The sequence below is a fragment of the Orcinus orca genome, chromosome X (assembly GCF_937001465.1).
Source record: "Orcinus orca chromosome X, mOrcOrc1.1, whole genome shotgun sequence".
In the NCBI taxonomy this organism is placed as follows: Eukaryota; Metazoa; Chordata; class Mammalia; order Artiodactyla; family Delphinidae; genus Orcinus; species Orcinus orca.
Window position 1 is genome coordinate 115,594,267 of NC_064580.1, and position 21,698 is coordinate 115,615,964.

Sequence of the window (21,698 nt, forward strand, 5' to 3'; positions counted from 1 at the left end):
AGTGCAAAGGAAGTGGGATAGAATACATTTTGGGAAAACTGCCATACTCTATTCCTGGACTTGCTACCAGCAGGGAAGTATAAATAGATATATTACTGTATCCACATGTATTTTGAACTCTGAACAGGACTCAATAACTTTCCCATTAAAAAACCCCAGGACATTTCATTCTCCTACAAACCTTCTACTCATTCTTCAGCAGGCAATATGTTTTGTTCTAAAGCATGAAAATGTTCCAGATGCCACCCATGATAAAAGGCCCATCAGAGAGTTCCTCCATTGATTTTACCCTTTTCACCAAACCAACCCATTAGTGAATTTATTAAAACGTGTGACTACCAGCCCACATTTGTGAGAGTTTGATCTGACAATTTAGAAGAACAGTTAAGCCACTGAAGTGTCCTTCCTCTCTTCTATGTGCACAAGCATGTTAGGAACAGAAATATAAGGTTACATTTGATCCACTAAAAAAAGAAAAAGAATAAAAGTCACTGGCTTAAAAAATATTTTCTAATCTCTGCTTTTGCGGAGTCATTGTTTTTTCGCCTCTAGACTGTAAAGTAACTGTACGGAGGTAATACTGGGTGCAGAGACTCCTGGGCCACAGCTGTGAAGACTTCATGGCTTCACTCCAGAACTGCTGCGCACGGGTGACTGGTGCGGGGAAGCACACAGCTGCTGTCCCTCCCAACAGCTGGGCATGACAGAAAAGAATGGCCAGAAGGGCCTACCTAGACCTGGATTTCACCTTCACCCTCACTCCCAGACAAGGAACAAGTGACAAGTTTTCACTGTTCAGTCCTCACACTGACACGGAGAGACTGAAAGTTTCTTGCGGGCAAACATTTCCACAAGAAACGTTTGTTTAATATGGCAAGAAACAGCCATTTGGTTTTAGTATTGCTTCAAGTCCTAAGCCCAAGACGTGTTTCATGAACTGTCCTCCTTACCCTGCCACCAACCAGCTGAAGCCCCTCTTGTTTTTTTGCGGTACGCGGGCCTCTCACTGCTGTGGCCTCTCCCGTTGCGGAGCACAGGCTCCGGACGCGCAGGCTCAGCGGCCATGGCTCACGGGCCCAGCCGCTCCGCGGCATGTGGGATCTTCCCGGACCGGGGCACGAACCCGTGTCGCCTGCATCGGCAGGCGGACTCTCAACCACTGCGCCACCAGGGAAGCCCTGAAGCCCCTCTTATTCCCATGCAGCAACAAGGAATGTTTCGGTCTTCTATAGTCTGTTTCCGCTTTCCTCAGCCAAAGAAATAGGCTTTCGCAGTATCCATTCTTTGGCCCAGCTTGAGACAAGAATATCTTTGTTTTCTGACTCGTTGCCATAAAGACGTTAGGCTCGCCAGCATGCTCTGGCTGTACCCACAGCATAACACAGGCTGGAGCAGGAACAGGTCCAGGGAGGACAGGGGTGCGGGAGTGGTAACACAGATGTCTCTGACATAGGTATTTCTTGCTGGGAGTTGTTCTGTGAGTGTATATTTCAAAATGTGTTTCCAACAGTAGGCATGCAGGTGTGCACGCCTACAAGAGTGTGCGCACGTGTGCATGTGTGTGCATGGGCGTGTGTGTGTGTTTCTGTGTGGGTGAGACTTGGCAGAGAGGCGGCACATGCCTCAGATGCTTAATCATCATGTCTTGGCCAGGGACACATGGCCAGAGCTTGCAAAGCTTCTCAGGGATCAGCCCAGCCAAAGCACTGGGAGTAGCCAGCTTCCCCAACGGCTTACAATAAGAGCTTTGACAAGGCCAAAAGCTGGGACAATGCTCATGGCAACCTGGCAACAAAACAGTCAGCTTATCACACCAGCTCCATCACGGATGATCTATCTTTGGAAGGGAGTCCGAACATGTGTGTTCGGTGTAAAAGTTTTATAACTCACGGGCTAAATTCAGTCTTTGCAGAAAATACATGCCGAACTAAGGTTGCTGAAAAAGCCAAAGAGCTTCCAGAGACTTTGGAAGAGTAACAACAGTTTTATGGTTGTTATAAATATTTGTAGAGCTGCACAGGTTACAAAAGCACTTTCACACTCATTATCGCATTTGACTTTCACAAAAACTCACTGAGGTAGGCAAGGATGACTATTCCCATTTTACAGTTGGAGAAACTGAGGCTCAGGGCAGCTATGTAACTTGCTCAAGGTCCTACTGTTAGCAAATACGCTAGGACTAGAACCCAAGTGTACTAATCTATCACAGGGATGACTAGAACCCAAGGGACCTAATCTATCACAGGGATGACTAGAACCCAAGGGACCTAATCTATCACAGGGATGACGAGTCTTGGGCCTACTTTATACTTCCTAGAATACGTAGCCCACCGTGGGGGCAGGTTAGTGGCTTCTTCGACGCTTCAAGGATTAAGCCTAAAGGTCAAAAGAGCTCAGTTAGAAGGTGGTAACGACTATAAACAAATCACCTAGGGATCTTGTTAACATGACCTTAGGATTCGGTAGGTCTTGACGTGGGGCCTGAGATCTGCATTTCTAACAAGCTGCTGCTCCACGGACCCCATTTGGAATGGCAAGGGGTAAGGGGATGTTGCTGAATGCTGGTTACCTGGTTTTAGTTGCTTTTTATGAGTCTTAAACAAAAAACCAAGGCGATTAATTCTAATCTGTATCTGCCGGCTCTTGGAGCGCCCATAGGTCGGCAGGAACAGCAACAGACCAGTTGCTTTAATAGTAGACAGCATTTTTTCAGTGCTCACTAGGTGCCGGGCACCGTTCCAATGGCTTTGCATGGATTATTTTATTTAATGGCCACAACCCTATGAAACAGGCTGAGAGAAAGGAAATAACCCACCAAAAGGGAAGCATATTAGCCTCGTTCTGAGAAGTGAAAGGAATAGGTCAAGCTGTAACTGGGGGTAAGAAGACATCATCTAATGGTCATCTCAGCAGCAATTAAATTCAACAATCAGAAAGAAGGGTCAGACTCTAAGCATAGAAATAAGAATTATAGAAAAAGAGAGCACTTGGGGAACTTCAGGATGAAGAGTTTTAAAAGTGAATATAGCCCAGAAGGCCTGGAAACTACTTAGAACTTCTTATGAGCATCCTGGCATACAAGTGTGCTGAGGGCCCTTGGTAAGAAGCCTGGCTTCTTTGACTGCAAAAGTCAAAGGAGCCAGAGTAGGGAAAATGAGATCTTTTTTCATGTGTAAATAGCTCAGGAGAAGAAAACAGGGAACCTGCAAGGTCAGAAGAAGGTGTCCCCAAAAGACTCCAATAAGCACCTTGCCAGGGACTAAAGCCAAATAAATGAGCATTAGCACAGACTGCTGGCACGAGAATGGCCGGCGAGAGATGTCTGGGCATCCTCTTCATTTTACAAATGGAGAAACTGACTTCTAAAGAGAGGAAGGGGCTTGCCCCGGGGTACATGGGACTTAGAAGCAAAGCCAAGAATAGAATCTCGGTGACCTGCGCTTCATCCAGTGCAACACAAGATGGGAAGCAGTGAGCCGGGGAAGCCAGCCAGTAGGACCTGGCTGGGTAGAGTGCAAAAGAACTGCTGAGGGACAAAAGGGAGATAGAAGAGAGCCTGAACATACTCTGAGCCTTGTTTTTTATTTTCAAGTTGTCTTTCGGAGGAAGGCATTTGGATGTTCTAAATGAGATGGCGGTAAACGCACACAGTGTTCCAAGTCTAGTGGACTAAGTGGATGTTGATGAACCACCAGGACCAGGTGGCATCTACCCAGATTTTGGGTAAAACGGTGTAACAGCTGACCGAAGTGTATAGCTTGTTATTCCAAATAACTATTGTGCCACGAGCCTGGCAGATTGCCAATGAGTCTCCTCTCCATGAGAAGCATTTCAAAGGGGACCCAAGGAACTCCAGGCTGGTAGGATCACTGAACATGTTAGGCAAGTGTAACCTATTGGGAGTAAGGCATCATTTTTCCCGTAAATTAAATTAACCACCATTTGTGTAGCGTTTTACAGTTTAGAAAGCACTTAGGGTAATCACGCCTAACTAATTGACTAGAATTGAGAGGATAACTGTGCATTTGGACAAAGGGAAACCAGTGGATGTAATCTATTCAGATTTTGAAAAGGCCCTTGACAAGGTCCCAGACCAAACACTGTTTTAAAAAGTTAAGTCACCATGGAACTGTGGAATCGTGTTTTGAAATGGATAGGGAAGTGGCTTATAGGCAGGAAAGCAAGAGAAGGGATAAGCAGGGACTTTTGGAGAAAGTGGTATGTACTAGGGATCAGCGTGGAGACCAGTTACGAGTTTGCTAAATCATCTGGGCAACCTTTAGATGACCAAAAGCTTTTGGGGGCAGCAAAGCAGATTTGTCCAAAGAGTGGCCTCTGAAATCTGAATCCTAACTCTCGACCTTAGCCACTGCATGACCTTAAGCAAATTACTCTACCTCTTCCAGCATCAGTTTTCTCATCTGTAAAGTGGGAACAATAATAGTGATGTTGTGAAAATGACATGAGGCAGTGCCTGGAAAGTCCTGGCACAGTGCTTGCAGCATGGTAAGTGTCCAATAAACATAAGCTTCTATTATTTTTACTTATTATGCTTATTCAACATTCTTTTTATAGGATGCCAGGCTCTGAGCGATCATGTTATGCCCTAGGAATGGAACTTGGGAGCCACTGCAGACTGGTTCTTGAAAGCACTGGTAGAATTTGTAATTCAGAGGACAGAGATAACTGTAGACTGAGATGGTTGTGAAAGACTTCATTGAAGGAAACTAATAATTATGGAGCACCTAGTATGTTCCAGATAATGGGTTAGATGCCTTAAAAACTTTCCGCCTCGATTTGATCCTGAAATAGTCCTATGAAGTTGGGGTAATGATCCCCGCTATGATGGATGAGGGAATGCAGACTTAGATAAGAGGCTAAGAACTGACCCAGGTCCTGCTAGCTCATAAGGAATAGAGCCAGAATTCAAATACAAATTTACTCTACCCCTAAACCTATTTTTTTTCACTGCATCATACTTGAAATGTACTTTTAGGGATGGGTGTAATTTAAGAAAAAATAAAAGAGGGGTATCTATATAGAAATAAATGTGGGCAACGCTATGAAGACAGATAAAAACAGTATGTCTACTCTTTTTTTGCAGTACACGGGCCTCTCACCGTTGTGGCCTCTCCCGTTGCGGAGCACAGGCTCCGGATGCGCAGGCTCAGTGGCCATGGCTCACGGGCCCAGCCGTTCTGCGGCACGTGGGATCTTCCCGGACCAGGGCACGAACCCGTGTCCCCTGCATCGGCAGGTGGACTCTCAACCACTGCGCCACCAGGGAAGCCCAGTATGTCTACTCTTGCTCATGGGGCGTGAGTATGGTTGTTCTTGCCAAAGTGCAGGGTTCCTGTGGGGCTACTGACGGGAAATGAAGCCGAAAGGATACTTTAGGCTAGAGCAGAAGGCCCTCAGAACTCTGCTAAGGAGTCTGAGCACTATCCTCCAGGCAGTGGGGACAGGATGAAGGTAGCTGAGCTAGGGAGTGGTCGGAGATGCTTTAGAAAGATTCACCTGGCAGCTGTACAAGGTAAATTTGGTGGAATCTTCTGCCTGGGTCTCTGATTCTTTGTTCTCTAATCTTCTAGCCTAAGGCTCTCAATACTCCTGTCTTAGCCTAGAAGACTGGAGACCACTTAAGATGTGACTGAAATAGCATATGCAGGCGGGTGAAAGGGGGATAGAAAGGAAACAGTGAGATAAGCAGAAAAAAATTACAGATCATCTACAGTGATTTGGTGCCCAACTATATATGAAGGGCAAGGGAGAAGAGTCAAAGACAACTTCAGTTTTAAGCCTCAGCGACTGGGAGAATGGTAGTGGCATTAGAAAACTAAGGATATTAAGGGAGGAGCCAGTTTGGATGGTCTGTTGATACGTTTGATTTCTGACACATAGAGCTGGGGGTAAAGGTGGGAAAGCCAGGAAGAAATGACTAGTAAGCAGCTGGAGATGTGGGATGGGAGCTCAGGACAGCAGTTAAGATTGGAGGTAATGATTTTATGAATTATCCCCACAGTGGTATAATAGTTAAAGAATGCTCACTGCAGCATTATCCACAACAGCCAAGAGGGAGAAACAACCTAAATGTCCATTGATGGCTAAATGGGTAAAGAAATCGTGGTGCATACGTGTAGTGGAATATTATTCAGCATTAAGAAAGAAGGAAACCCTGTAGTCATATGCTACACGGATGAACCTTGAGGACATTATGCTAAGTGAAATAAGCCAGTCTCAGAAGGCTACATGATTCCACTTAGATGAAGTAGCCAAACTCATAGATGCAGAAAGCAAAATGATGCTGCCAGGGTTTGAGGGAGGGGGAAAGGGGAGTTAGTGTTTAATGGGGACAGAATTTCAGTCATACAAAATGGAAAAGTTCTGGAGATCTGCCGTACAATCTGCATATTATTAACAATACTGTACACTTAAAAGTTTGTTAAGAGGGCAGATTTCATGCTAGATTTTTGTTTGCCAGAATGGAGGAAAAAAAAAAAAGAGCTTACAGAAATCATAAAAACAATTGAAACTGCCAAAATGGATAAGATCTGTGTTTTCTCTGGAAAAGAGAGAAAAGATAGAGGCTTAAGGAGAGACCCAGTTTCAGGTAGGATTAGAAAGAACTAGTGAAGGAAAGAGGCTGAAAAAGAAAGAGGAGCCTGCAGGGTCTCAGAGGTCATGGGCAACAGGATTTCAAGGAGAAGGCTGTGCATTGCAGAAGGAAGAGCATGACATTGGAAGTCTTAAGACCCAAGTTAGATTTCCAGCTCTGCCATTTAGATGAATCTCATTTCTTCTCTGAGCCCCAGTCTTCTTATCTGTAAAATGGAAACACGAACACCTATCTATACAAAAGTATTTTGTAAATTGGGCTAATCGATACAAATGTGACTTGTGAGGGAATATTTTTTTGTGTGGTTGTTTTGCCTTCTTGACAGCATCAGCTATTTTTCTTCTATTTGTTTTCACCTAGCCGTGCAGTTATGTGTCACAGCCTATCAGTGTTAGACTACTTGTGGGAAAAAAACCAAATATGACATTCTAAAAAGAGAGGGTCAGCTAATGTCTTTTCCTTTGAAAGTTACCCCATCATTAGTTTTCACCAGACTCTCAAGATTGCATTTCTTTTTTCATCTCTTTTTATAACTGAGAAGAACCAAGGAAATCTCCAGTAGGAAACAGAGCCAACTGATTTAGGGCAGTTCATTTTAGACAATGAGAAACAGGAAGTTACCCTCTACCCAGGTCCAGATATTTAAAAGAAAAGAAAGGATACCTGAAAACTTCATTTTCTAGAGTGTAGTCTTTCCTTGAAGAACCGATGGCATTGTGTGTTGCAGAGATTTTAGGGGAGTTATAGAGAGCAGATTCAATTGGTATTTAATTCCGAAGCATCACCATTTTAGCTCAGATTTGAGCCAGCACTAGTCAGTTACCTGCAAGGAAGCGGAGCTGGTTCTTCACTTTCATCATTCCATCACCAGAGCCTCCGATACACTCATCTTCATCATCGCCGCAGTCTCCACTTTCAAGCCCTTCCTCATCAAGGTTTTTATCCAAAACTCTACCCTTGGGCACAGACATGGTCCTCAGGAGCTGAAAGAAAACAAGCAGGATTGTAGCAGCTCTTCATGTTTCTCAGGCAGGGCTAAAACAGTGTGTTATTAACAGGAGGCATTAAAAAATGTTGAGAGTTACACAGAGGTTTTAAAAATCATTTTCAAACTTAAATAGACGTACACTGCTTATACTCTCTAGAGTTGCATACTTCTGGACCCTTCCATAGCATTTGATATGATTCTCCACCCTTCCACTCTACTTCCACCATCCAGTAGCCAGAGTGTATATTGTATCAGAACGTTCCCATGTCTTAAGTTCCTGAAAGCCTCCATGGGAGGAGAATTTACTGATGAGGAACTTAAGACATGATAGGCAAGGCATATTTATAGGCTGAGAGAACACCACGTTCAGAGAAGATGTTTATGGAAGCCCTCTCTAACTATATTTACATTCACTAAATTAAAGCAACAAGCGCATCCCACCAAATGAAGAGAACAGCAGTGACATTTTATACATATTTAAATGAATACTTATAATTCATTGCCTTGTATTATGCCCTGACCACTAGAAAAACTTTAAAAATATCTCCCTCTTCCACAATTTCAATAAGATGCTTTGAAATTCATTTTGCTTCATTGTAGATCATATGCCTAATAAGAGGCATGTCTGTTTTGCCCTTCAGTTTCTGGATTTTCAGTCACACAATCAATACCTTTCTAATTTTATGGTGACTCCCGCCTCCCAAATGTCTCTCCATTGACTCAGAAGCCCAGCTCACAGCATGAGAGGTCTCTGAGAGCAATTTTACTTTTCCTCACCCTCTCTCTCCAAGGCTGTAATCCAACATCCTCTATTCCTCCTCTAGCTTCTGCCCCATCATCCATTTTTAGTTCTAAATCTCAGTCCCACCTTCCATTTTTAAATAATGGACAACAAAATATGTTGGATATGCAGAAAGTGAGATTTCTGCGATTGCAGAAGAGGTATCTGGAAGAAAAAAATGCTGCATACATAACACAGGCACATCTTGGTTTCTGTGGCTTCCACTGTCTGAGTTCACTGTCACTGCAAAATATACTCTTACATTCTCCACCTGTGATTTAGCTGTTACACCATGATCTACTTGCAACAAGCTACGCATCACAGAGAAAGATGACTGCAGGTTGGTTTCTCTTTTTAAGCAAAGAAAGAAAAGTCCACAACAAAAAGTTGGTTCTTTACTGGCCAACGACCTCTAATGTTGTCTGAGAAGTGAAGCCACCTCCCATCTCCCACTCCAGCAGCACCTCCACCCTGCTGCTCTAAGGCATGTGCTTCGCTACCCCACCTCCCAACCCCACACATCTAAACGTATAATACACACACACGCAGTAGGATAAGATACACCAGGAGTTCTCTAACTTTTAGAATTTAGGACCCCTTTATACTCTTAGTGGGAATCCCAGCGAACTTCTGATTATATATAGTTATATCTATCCACATTACCATCTTATAAATTATAACTGAGAAATTTTAAAAAATATGTAATAACTAATTTAAACGTAACAATAATAAACCCATGATATGTTAACATAAATAGCATTTTTGGAGTTGAGGAAGATGGCAGAAGAGTAAGACACGGAGATCACCTTCCTCCCCACAGATACATCAGAAATACATCTACACGTGGAACAACTCCTGCAGAACACCTACTGAACGCTGGCAGAAGACCTCAGTCCTCCCAAAAGGCAAAACTCCCCACGCACCTGGGTAGGGCAAAAGAAAAAAGAGTAAACAGACAAAAGAATAGGGACGGGACCTGCACCAGTGGGAGGGAGCTGTGAAGGAGGAAAGGTTTCCACACACTAGGAAGGCCCTTCACGGGCAGAGACTGCGGGTGGCGGAAGGGGAAAGCTTCGGAGCCACAGAGGAGAGCGCAGCCACAGGGGTGTGGAGGGCAAAGCGGAGAGATTCCCGCACAGAGGATCAGGGCCGACCAGCACTCACCAGCCCGAGAGGCTTGTCTGCTCCCCAGCCAGGATGGGCGGGGCTGTGAGCTGAGGCTCGGGCTTAAGTCGGAGCCAGGGAGAGGACTGGGGTTGGCGGCGTGAACACAGCCTGCAGGGGGTTAGTGGACCACGGCTAGCCGGGAGGCAGTCCGGGAAAAAGTCTGGAGCTGCCGAAGAGGCAAGAGACTTTCTCTTCCCTCTTTGTTTCCTGGTGCGCGAGGAGAGGGGATTAAGAGCGCTGCTTAAAGGAGCTCCAGAGACGGGCGCGAGCCGCGGCTAGCAGCGCGGACCACAGAGACGGGCATGAGACGCAAAGGCTGCTGTTGCCGCCACCAAGAAGCCTGTGTGCGAGCACAGGTCACTATCCACACCTCCCCTCCCGGGAGCCTGGGCAGCCCGCCACTGCCAGGGTTCCGTGATCCAGGGACAACTTCCCCGGGAGAATGCACGGCGCGCCTCAGGCTGGTGCAACATCATGCTGGCCTCTGCCGCCGCAGGCCCGCCCCGCACTCCGTGCCCCTCCCTCCCCCTGGCCTGAGTGAGTCAGAGCCCCCGAATCAGCGGCTCCTTTAACCCCATCCTGTCTGAGCGAAGAACAGACGCCCTCCAGCGACCTACACGCAGAGGCGGGGCCAAATCCAAAGCTGAGCCCCGGGAGCTGTGCGAACAAAGAAGAGAAAGGGAAATCTCTCCCAGCAGCCTCAGAAGCAGTGGATTAAAGCTCCACAATCAACTTGCTGTACCCTGCATCTGTGGAATACATGAATAGACAACGAATCATCCCAAATTGAGGAGGTGGACATTGAGAGCAAGATTTATTATCTTCCCCCCTTTTCCTCTGTTTGTGTGTATGTGTATGCTTCTGTGTGAGATCCTGTCTGTATAGCTTTGCTGTCACCATTTGCCCTAGCGTTCTGTCCGTCCGTTGTTTCATTTTTAAGAAACTTTTCTCTCAATAATTATTTTTTATTTTGATAACTATATTTTATCTTACTTTTATTTTATTCTCTTGCTTTCTTTCTTTTGACTTTTTCTCCCTTTTATTCTAAGCCATGTGGATGAAGGGCTCTTGGTGCTCCAGCCAGGCGTCAGGTCTGTGCTTCTGAGGTGGGAGAGCCAAATTCAGCACACTGGTCCACAAGCGACCTCCCTGATCCACGTATTATCAAACGGTAAAAATCTCCCAGAGATCTCCATCTTAACACCAGCACTCAATGACCAGCAAGCTACAGTGCTGGACACGCTATGCCAAACAACTAGCAAGACAGGAACACAACCCCACCCATTAGCAGAGAGGTTACCTAAAATCATAATAAGGCCAAGGACACCCCAAAACACACCACCAGACATGGACCTACACACCAGAACACAGGCACTAGTCCCCTCCACCAGGAAGCCTACACAAACCACGGAACCAACTTTAGCCACTGGGGAGAGACACCAAAAACAACGGGAACTACGAACCTGCAGCCTGCAAAAGGGACACCCCAAACACAGTAAGATAAGCAAAATGAGAAGACAGAAAAACACAGCAGAAGGAGCAAGGTAAAAACCCACCAGACCTAACAAATGAAGAGGAAATAGGCAGTCTACCTGAAAAAGAATTCAGAATAATGATAGTAAAGATGATCCGAAATCTTGGAAATAAAATAGAGAAAGTGCAAGAAACATTTAACAAGGACCTAGAAGAACTCAAGAGGAAACAAGCAATGATGAACAACACAATAAATGAAATTAAAAATACTCTAGAAGGGATCAATAGCAGAATAACTGAGACAGAAGGACGGATAAGTGACCTATAAGATAAAATGGTGGAAATAACTACTGCAGAGCAGAATAAAGAAAAAAGAATGAAAAGATCCGAGGACAGTCTCAGAGACCTCTGGGACAACATTAAACGCACCAACATTCGAATTATAGGGGTTCCAGAAGAAGAAGAGAAAAAGAAAGGGACTGAGAAAATATTTGAAGAGATTATAGTTGAAAACTTCCCTAATATGGGAAAGGAAATTGTTAATCAAGTCCAGGATGCACGGAGAGTACCATACAGGATAAACCCAAGGAGAAACACGCCAAGACACATATTAATCAAACTATCAAAAATTAAATACAAAGAAAACACATTAAAAGCAGCAAGGGAAAAACAACAAATAACACACAAGGGAATCCCCATAAGGTTAACAGCTAATCTTTCAGCAGAAACTCTGCAAGCCAGAAGGGAGTGGCAGGACATATTGAAAGTGATGAAGGAGAAAAACCTACAATCAAGATTACTCTAGCCAGCAAGGATCTCATTCAGATTTGAAGGAGAAATTAAAACCTTTACAGACAAGCAAAAGCTGAGAGAGTTCAGCACCACCAAACCAGCTTTACAACAAATGCTAAAGGAACTTCTCTAGGCAAGAAACACAAGAGAAGGAAGGGACCTACAATAACAAACCCAAAACAATTAAGAAAATGGGAATAGGAACATACATATCGATAATTACCTTAAGTATAAATGGATTAAATGCTCCCACCAAAAGACACAGACTGGCTGAATGGATACAAAAACAAGACCCATATATATGCTGTCTACAAGAGACCCACTTCAGACCTAGGGACACATACAGACTGAAAGTGAGGGGATGGAAAAAGATATTCCATGCAAATGGAAACCAAAGGAAAGCTGGAGGAGCAATACTCATATCAGACAAAATAGACTTTAAAATAAAGACTGTTACAAGAGACAAAGAAGGAGACTACATAATGATCAAGGGATTGATCCAAGAAGAAGATATAACAATTGTAAATATTTAGGCACCCGACATAGGAGCAGCTCAATACATAAGGCAAATACTAACAGCCATAAAAGGGGAAATCGACAACAACACAGTCATAGTAGGGGACTTTAACAACTCACTTTCACCAATGAACAGATCACCCAAAATGAAAATAAATAAGGAAACACACGCTTTAAATGATACACTAAACAAGATGGACTTAATTGATATTTATAGGACATTCCATCCAAAAACAACAGAATACACATTCCTCCCAAGTGCTCATGGAACATTCTCCAGGACAGACCATATACTGGGCCATAAACCAAGCCTTGGTAAATTTAAGAAAACTGAAATCGTATCAAGTATCTTTTCCAACCACAACGCTATGAGACTAGATATCAATTACAGGAAAAAATCTGTAAAAAATACAAACACATGGAGGCTAAACAGTACACTACCTAATAACGAAGTGATCACTGAAGAAATCAAAGAGGATATCAAAAAATACCAAGAAACAAATGACAATGGAGGCACGATGACCCAAAACCTATGGGATGCAGCAAAAGCACTTCTAAGAGGGAAGTTTATAGCAATACAACCCTACCTTAAGAAACAGGAAACATCTCACATAAACAACCTAACCTTACACCTAAAGCAATTAGAGAAAGAAGAACAAAAAACCCCCAAAGTTAGCAGAGGGAAAGAAATCATAAAGATCAGATCAGAAATAAGTGAAAAAGAAATGAAGGAAACGATAGCAAAGATCAATAAAACTAAAAGCTGGTTCTTTGAGAAGATAAACAAAATTGATAAACCATTAGCCAGACTCATCAGGAAAAAAAGGGAGAAGACTCAAATCAATAGAATTAGAAATGAAAAAGGAGAAGTAACAACTGACACTGCAGAAATACGAAGGATCATGAGAGATTACTACAAGCAACTCTATGCCAATAAAATGGACAACCTGGAAGAAATGGACAAATTCTTAAAAATACACAACCTGCCGAGACTGAACCAGGAAGAAATAGAAAATATGAACAGACCAATAACAAGCACTGAAATTGAAAGTGTGATTAAAAATCTTCCAACAAACCAAAGCCCAGGACCAGATGGCTTCACAGGCGAATTCTATCAAACATTTAGAGAAGAGCTGACACCTATTCTTCTCAAACTCTTCCAAAATATAGCAGAGGGAGGAACACTCCCAAACTCATTCTCTGAGGCCACAATCACCCTGATACCAAAACCAGACAAAGATGTCACAAAGAAAGAAAACTACAGGCCAATATCACTGATGAACAAAGATGCAAAAATCCTCAACAAAATACTAGCAAACAGAATCCTACAGCACATTAAAAGGATCATACACCATGATCAAGTGGGGTTTATCCCAGGAATGCAAGGATTCTTCAATATACACAAATCAATCAACATGATACACCATATTAACAAATTGAAGGAGAAAAACTATATGATCATCTCAATAGATGCAGAGAAAGCTTTTGACAAAATTCAACACCCATTTATGATAAAAACCCTGCAGAAAGTAGGCATAGGGGGAACTTTCCTCAACATAATAAAGGCCATATACGACAAACCCACAGCCAACATCATCCTCAATGGGGAAAAACTGAAACCATTTCCACTAAGATCAGGAAGAAGACAGGGTTGCCCACTCTCATCACTATTATTCAACATAGTTTTGGCAGTTTTAGCCACAGCAATCAGAGAAGGAAAATAAAAGGAATCCAAATCAGAGAAGAAGAAGTAAAGCTGTCACTGTTTGCAGATGACATGATAGTCTACATAGAGAATCCTAAAGATTCCACCAGAAAACTACTAGAGCTAACCAATGCATTTGCTAAATAGCAGGATTCAAAATTAATGCACAGAAATCTCTGGCATTCCTATACACTACTGATGAAACATCTGAAAGCGAAATTAAGAAAACACTCCCATTTACCACTGCAACAAGAAGAATAAAATATCTAGGAATAAATCTCCCTAAGGAGATAAAAGACCTGTATACAGAAAATTATAAGACACTGATGAAAGAAATGAAAGATTATACAAATAAATGGAGAGATATACCATGTTCTTGGATTGGAAGAATCAACATTGTGAAAATGACTCTACTGCCCAATGCAATCTACAGATTCAGTGCAATCCCTATCAAACTACCACTGGTATTTTTCACAGAAGTAGAACAAAAAATTTCACAATTTGTATGGAAACACAAAAGACCCCGAATAGCCAAAGAAATCTTGAGAACAAAAAAGGGAGCTGGAGGAATCAGGCTCCCTGCCTTCAGACTGTACTACAAAGCTACAGTAATCAAGACAGTATGGTACTGGCACAAAAACAGAAATATAGATCAATGGAACAGGATAGAAAGCCCAGAGATAAACCCACACACATATGGTCACCTTATCTTTGATAGAGGCAAGAATATACAGTGGAGAAAAGACAGCCTCTTCAATAAGTGGTGCTGGGAAAACTGGACAGTTACATGTAAAAGTATGAGATTAGAGCACTCTCTAACTTCATACACAAAAATAAGCTCAAAATGGATTAAAGACCTAAATGTAAGGCCAGAAACTATCAAACTCTTAGAGGAAAACATAGGCAGAACACTCTATGACATAAATCACAGCAAGATCCTTTTTGACCCACCTCCTAGAGAAATGGAAATAAAAATAAACAAATGGGACCTAATGAAACTTCAAAGCTTTTGCACAGCAAAGGAAACCACAGACAAGACCAAAAGAAAACCCTCAGAATGGGAGAAAATATTTGCAAATGAAGCAACTGACAAAGGATTAATCTCCAAAATTACAAGCAGCTCATGCAGCTCAATAACAAAAAAACAAACAACCCAATCCAAAAATGGGCAGAAGACCTAAATAGACACTTCTCCAAAGAAGATATACAGATTGCCAACAAACACATGAAAGAATGCTCAATATCATTAGTCATTAGAGAAATGCAAATCAAAACTACAATGAGATATCATCTCACACCGCTCAGAATGGCCATCATCAAAAATCTACAAGGAATAAATGCTGAAGAGGGTGTGGAGAAAAGGCAACACTCTTGCACTGTTGGTGGGAATGTAAATTGATACAGCCACTATGGAGAACAGTATGGAGGTTCCTTAAAAAACTACAAATAGAACTACCATATGACCCAGCAATCCCACTACTGGGCATATACCCTGAGAAAACCATAATTCAAAAAGAGTCATGTACCAATATGTTCATTGCAGCTGTATTTACAATAGCCAGGCCATGGAAGCAACCTAAGTGTCCATCAACAGTTGAATGGATAAAGAAGATGTGGCACATATATACAATGGAATATTCCTCAGCCATAAAAAGTAACGAAATTGAGTTATTTGTAGTGAGGTGGTTGGACCTAGAGTCTGTCATACAGAGTGAAGTAAGTCAGAAAGAGAAAGACAAATACCATATGCTAACACATATATATGGAATCTAAGAAAAAAAAAAAAAGGTCATGAAGAACCTAGGGGTAAGACGGGAATAAAGACAGAGACCTACTAGAGAATGGACTTGAGGATATGGGGAGGGGGAAGGGTAAGCTGTGACAAAGAGAGAGAGGCATGGACATATATACACTACCAAACGTAAAACCGATAGCTAGTGGGAAGCAGCCGCATAGCACAGGGAGATCAGCTGGGTGGTTTGTGACCACCTAGAGGGGTGAGATAGGGAGGATGGGTGGGAGGGAGAGGGAAGAGAGAAGAGCTATGGGAGCATATGTATATCTGATTCACTTTGTTATAAAGCAGAAACTAACACACCATTGGATAGCAATTATACTCCAATAAAGGTGTTAAAAAAATAGCATTTTTAATGAAAAATAAACATATTTTCCCCTGACATAAAACCATTAGAAGAAGGGTGGCATTGTTTTACATTTTTGCACATATCTTTAATATATAGTTTCATATGATAGCTGGATTGTCATATCTGCTTCTCCCTTCAATCTGTTGTTATATGTTGTTTTGGTTGAAACATCTGCAGAAAATCCAGCCTCTCACAGGTATGTAACGGGAAAAGAGAGAAGTACTTAATAGCCTTTTCAGATAATTGTGGATATTTTTCACTGATACTACATAAAAATTCAACAAGGAGGAAAGGTTACTTGCAATGTTGAATATGAAACCATATAAATAAACTTTTCATGTTCTGTTACATTAAAATCCATTGGTATGTTTCGAACTTTGTATGGGCCTTTTACCCATTTTGTCTCATCATGCATGGATCATCCGGAAAATATTGGTTTACTGAGTTCTGCAGGTCTTCCAAATGTTGAAATCTTTCATTATATGATGTCAAAAAAATCACATTGATTGGGCTTCCCTGGTGGCGCGGTTGTTGAGAGTCCGCCTGCCGATGCAGGGGACACGGGTTCATGCCCCGGTCTGGGAAGATCCCGCATACCGCGGAGCGGCTGGGCCCATGAGCCATGGCCGCTGAGCCTGCGCGTCTGGAGCCTGTGCTCCGCAACCGGAGAGGCCACAACAGTGAGAGGCCCGCGTACCGCAAAAAAAAAAAAAAAAAAAAAAAATCACATTGATTAACATCACCTGCAATCTCATTTAAAAAAGTCTTTTAAATATTGGGAAGCTCTCAAGGTCATGGTGGCAGATACAAGTTTCCCAAAATTTTAATTTTCTCTTGAAAGTTCAAATGGTATCCTTGGCAACAAATACTGTCAGTTTTTCCTTTAACTGTCAGGCTCTCTTTGTTCCTTTCGAAGAAAATGGCTAGCAAATACTGAAGTCTGTATAACCATCGTTTCTCAGTCATTACAGAGGCTAGTTTAGCTCATAGCTTAAATAATCTCACAAGTGCATTTCCTTGAGACACATATCAACCGTTTGCAGCAGAAGTACCTTAAACATACGTCAAATGTCATAACACAGAATATTCTTTAGAAGTATACTCAGGCGTTAAGGTTTAATACATTAATCAGTTTTACTGCTTCAGCAATGATATTCTTAAGTGAAATGCCTTTTATTTTCCTGCAGGTGGATGCCAGTGAAGAGTACAATGATGACGAGCACACTTTGGTGCCACTGCCTTGATTCATACTGTGGTGCCAACAGTTGTACTCACTATTGCTTCTGCAGCATCAGTGCAGATATCAGCACAGTGGAAAAGGCAAGTCACAGTATTGTGGTGCAAGTAATTTTGACCTTGCGGATCCCTGGGTTTCATAGACTACCAGGGTTCATAAACTATTCTTTGAGTACCGCTAACCTAGACTATAATGTCATTTCAGTTTGACCAAAATACCCCAACTTCTTCTATTACCATTATTCGTATGGGAAAATTGCTTTTGACATACACATTTGAAGGTCAATTTTGAAAAATACATCCTTCGTGTATGTCATGGATTACCTGAATTAGAATTGTTCACATAAGGGGAATCTGCGGTTAGATACAGCTTTGTGAACTTTCTCTTTCTCAAGCATGTCTCACATCTGCGCCTTTCATTAATCCCTTCAGCAAACATTAATTGAGCACCTAATATGAGTTGTTTTCATTTCTATTGAAAGCACTCCATCCTTTCAAGCCAAGTTCAAATGTCACTTCCTTAATAAAGCCTTCCTGGCCAGCACAGATAGTTATTATAATTCTCCCTTTCCCTCTTCCAGCACTGCTCCCTGTATCTGTACCTCCTAAAGAGCACTTTACGTATGCAACCTGGTATTATTTATTTGTACACGTGGCTTCCCTCCACCACCAGACTGTGAGCTGCCCAGGGGCTGTGCCTTATTTACCTTTGAACCCCATAGCATTTAAGGCAGTGTCTGGCACATAGTAGGCACTCAATAAATGTGCTATTGAACTGAAGCAAGATGAAGTGGCATGGCATCTTTAATTCTTTAAAAGCTACTTCCACAACCTCATGAAAAAGGAGAAAGCCAAAGCACACATGAATTATAGAAAAACTTGTGAATGAATAACTAAACCCTTTTGGACGACCCTGGCTAAGATCTGTAGCTAATCTTTGAGAGGCCGTTTTCCAACCTCGTGTACAATGCCCCCAGTATTCTCCGGTATTTCAGTTTTTTTAAAGTGCAATTTAAAAAAAACTTTAAAACTTTGCCAGTGAAATTACTTCTTTAGTTCTCAAATGACTCCCATTTTGGAGACAACTTCAGCATTGAAGAAGGATTACAGCATACTTTCAAACCATATTACACAGACATCTGCTGAAGAGCCTAACCCTCACACATGAACAAAACAAATCCAAACCTAGAAAGCTATTGTTAATGCAAAAGTCTCAAAGAGTCCGAAGCTCCAGAGTGTTGAAAGAAGGGTAACGTGTCAGAGATGAGGAATTACCAGCAAGGACCGTGGATTTAGCATAGCCTGGAATTTGGCACAGAAATCAAATAAGCTAATTACAATTCACAATATTGACCGTTTTGTTCCCTCTCTCACTCTTTACAATGTCTTCCAGACTGAACGCTCACTTTATAAAAGAAAAGTTATGAGGGATTTGCACACAAATCAGTTAGCTTTAGGTGCCTGATACTTCTGATGAACTGTTTGCCATTTTCAAAGGACAGTATCCTATTAGCTTTTTAAAAGCCAGGGCTCGGAATAATGATTATCAATGTAAACTATCTTATTAAAACACCGATGATTTTACTCCACGACCCCCAGAACCATTCCCTAAACCTGACATTTCTGCCGTGCACTGTTTGGCCCTCCTTAGCAGGAAGTACACGAGGCCTTCCCACTGCCCAGCTTTTTCCACAGTTTCTACCCTCCTTGCGACTGACTCACATAAAACTATCATGGTTGCTTAAATATACAATCAATTTTTATTTTATAATCGATATTTTCATTATGTAAGTATTAATGTAATACAGAAAGAGGAAAGGAAAGAGAAATAAGGGAAAAAAACCCCAATTCCCAAACTTGAAGAACCAATGTTTGTGTTCTCTGGGGTAGCGTTGTTTTTAATGTCTATATTTCTACACGGTTGAACTTGCATTTTACAATCAGACTGACTTGGGTTAGAATTCTGGTTTTTCCCCTTATTAACTTCTTTCTTTCCACTTACTAACTTTGCTGCTTAATCTCCCTAAATCTCAATATCCTCATCTGTAAAATGAGGAAAATAATGCCTGCCTCATAGAATGGTTGTTATGAATGTGATAAATGAAATGCTTTAAATGCGTTTAAAACACCTACACAGTGCCCCTCAGGGATCTACCCAAATTTACTTAACCATTTTCCTAATGTTGAAAATATTACATTGCTTCTAGTTCTTTTTGCTCTTATAAATAAAGACGGATCAATCATCGGGAGCATTCCATAACTCCTGCCATAGTTTTCCTTAGTTTCCCGCCAGTAGGATTACTGGGTCAAATGGTATGTACATTTTTATACACCATGGGAGTGAGTCTTCAATTTCCATAAGAATCACCTAGGATGTTCGTTAAAAACTCAGGCTCCCAGGCCCCACCCACAGAGCTTCTAACTTAGCAGGTCTGGGGTAGAGCACAGATCTGCACTGTTAACTATATCTACCCCTGCCCCTGCCCCAACCTTTCTGTGAGGGAACCACAGACCACACTTTAAGAAACGCTGCTCCAGTGTCACTCCACTTCCCAGAAATCTGGTGAAACCATCTTTGGACAAGAGTCACCTCAGCCCCACGTGTGTTTGAATTCTTAATGCACGTTCTTCAGACCATTTTATAAAAAAGTAAATGCAATCAGATGATTTCCTTTTCACTTAGGCATGGACATCGTGACCCTTTGTCTTTGTAGTTAATGAAAATACCCTTGTGTAAAGTGAGTGACTTTGTTTGATTAGAAAGGGAAATATTTAGAGCTAGCCCTGGAACAGGTACTCAGGGTTGTGTGATAAAAGGAAACAAAAAGCCCGGAATAATTACTTAAGAAAATTAAAACCACAGCATAAGAGGAAAAAAGACTTTCTAGAATACAGCAATTTCATGTTCTTAAAACCATAACCAAGATAACAAAAGAGCACTGCAGCATGGGACGATGTGATTTGGCCAAAGCTCTTTTCATGCTTGCTTGACAGCAGAACAAAGATCAAACGACATACTTGTTGTTCTTAGGGGGATCAAATATGCTGAAATTAGACAGCGAGAGCAGCAACTCTTGATCTGTCTGTATGGTATAAGTAATGTGCCTCTCGGAATTATCTTGATTGCAAAGATATGAACCTTATCAGCCACACACTGTGCTAGGACTTAACATATGTTCTCTCATGTAATCTTTGAGTCTGCACCATCAATTTGTGTAATAGGGAAGATTGTCATCCCCATTTCCCACGTCAAGGGAGGCTCAGAGAGGGGCTAAGAATTGACCAAGTTACTCAGTAAGTGATAGTAACCTCATTAAAAATATAGTCTTCTGCTCCCAAGTCCACAGGTCTTCAAAAAAAGAAAAAGCTCTCTTAGGTAAAGACATCAACTAATGGGGACTTCGTTCACATCTTTTGCCATCCTGACTTCTTTACCTAAGACAATTTCCAGTTCAATCTCATTTTCTCAGACGCTATCCATGAACTATACTTTGATGGGAAGCCTTTTGTTATTGGGCCGGAGAGCTGGGAGGGGGAGACAATGACATCGGATGCCTCCTGCTTGTTCTTCTCAGCCTCGCCATCTACTTAAATAACCAAACCATCTCATCACAAACAGGTTTGTTTTGAAAAGCTTCAGACAGCTGGTTAGAATAGAATGAAAACTTCCATTGCTGCTGTTCCATGGTTAAGAGTTTTCTTGACTTTAAGCTCTTCAGCATTTTAAAAATAAAGGACAAGTAACAAGAGTAGATACTACAAATATGGGGCTTGGTACATATTTTGAGGATTTAGCTGGTTTTGTCTCTTTTGGCTACTCACATACCTCTCTCTAGGCATTTTAAAAAATATCTGGAATCCAGGTTTCATTTTAAAGCTATTAAGCTGGGCTTACAAAACTGATTTTGAACTATTTGGATGCCCAGCTTTATCCAACCTGCAAGGAATGCTTTGGGGGTTCGGCTTTCCATGTCCACAGCAATGTAAATACATGCTTTACTGTTTGTATTTGAGTAGCATAAGCTAATGTGAAACAAATGTGTGACTCCAATGAATCCCAGCTTTTGGGGAATGCCATTATTATTTATATGCTGTGCACATCCACAAGACCTAGGGCACGTGACCTCTGCTTTGCATGCACACTTTCTTTGAACGAATGCACCAAACCACAGCCACAACTAATTGGAAACAATTGCGACTCCACACATTTGAGGAGAAGCCAGAACCAAAGTGTATAGGGCTAGAATGAATGGCTATATATGCACTTCACACATTGCAGA

General features: G+C 42.0%; 1 protein-coding gene across 1 annotated transcript in view; it reads right to left on the reverse strand.

Annotated features, from left to right (window-relative positions):
* The window catches only part of GPC3 (glypican 3), a 442,407-nt gene that overhangs the window by 57,486 nt on the left and 363,223 nt on the right, over positions 1 to 21,698 (reverse strand). The window contains exon 7 of the mRNA XM_004285475.3: positions 7,440 to 7,599. Within this exon, the coding sequence (XP_004285523.1) occupies positions 7,440 to 7,599 (160 nt within the window). The remainder of the gene's footprint in view (positions 1 to 7,439; positions 7,600 to 21,698) is intronic.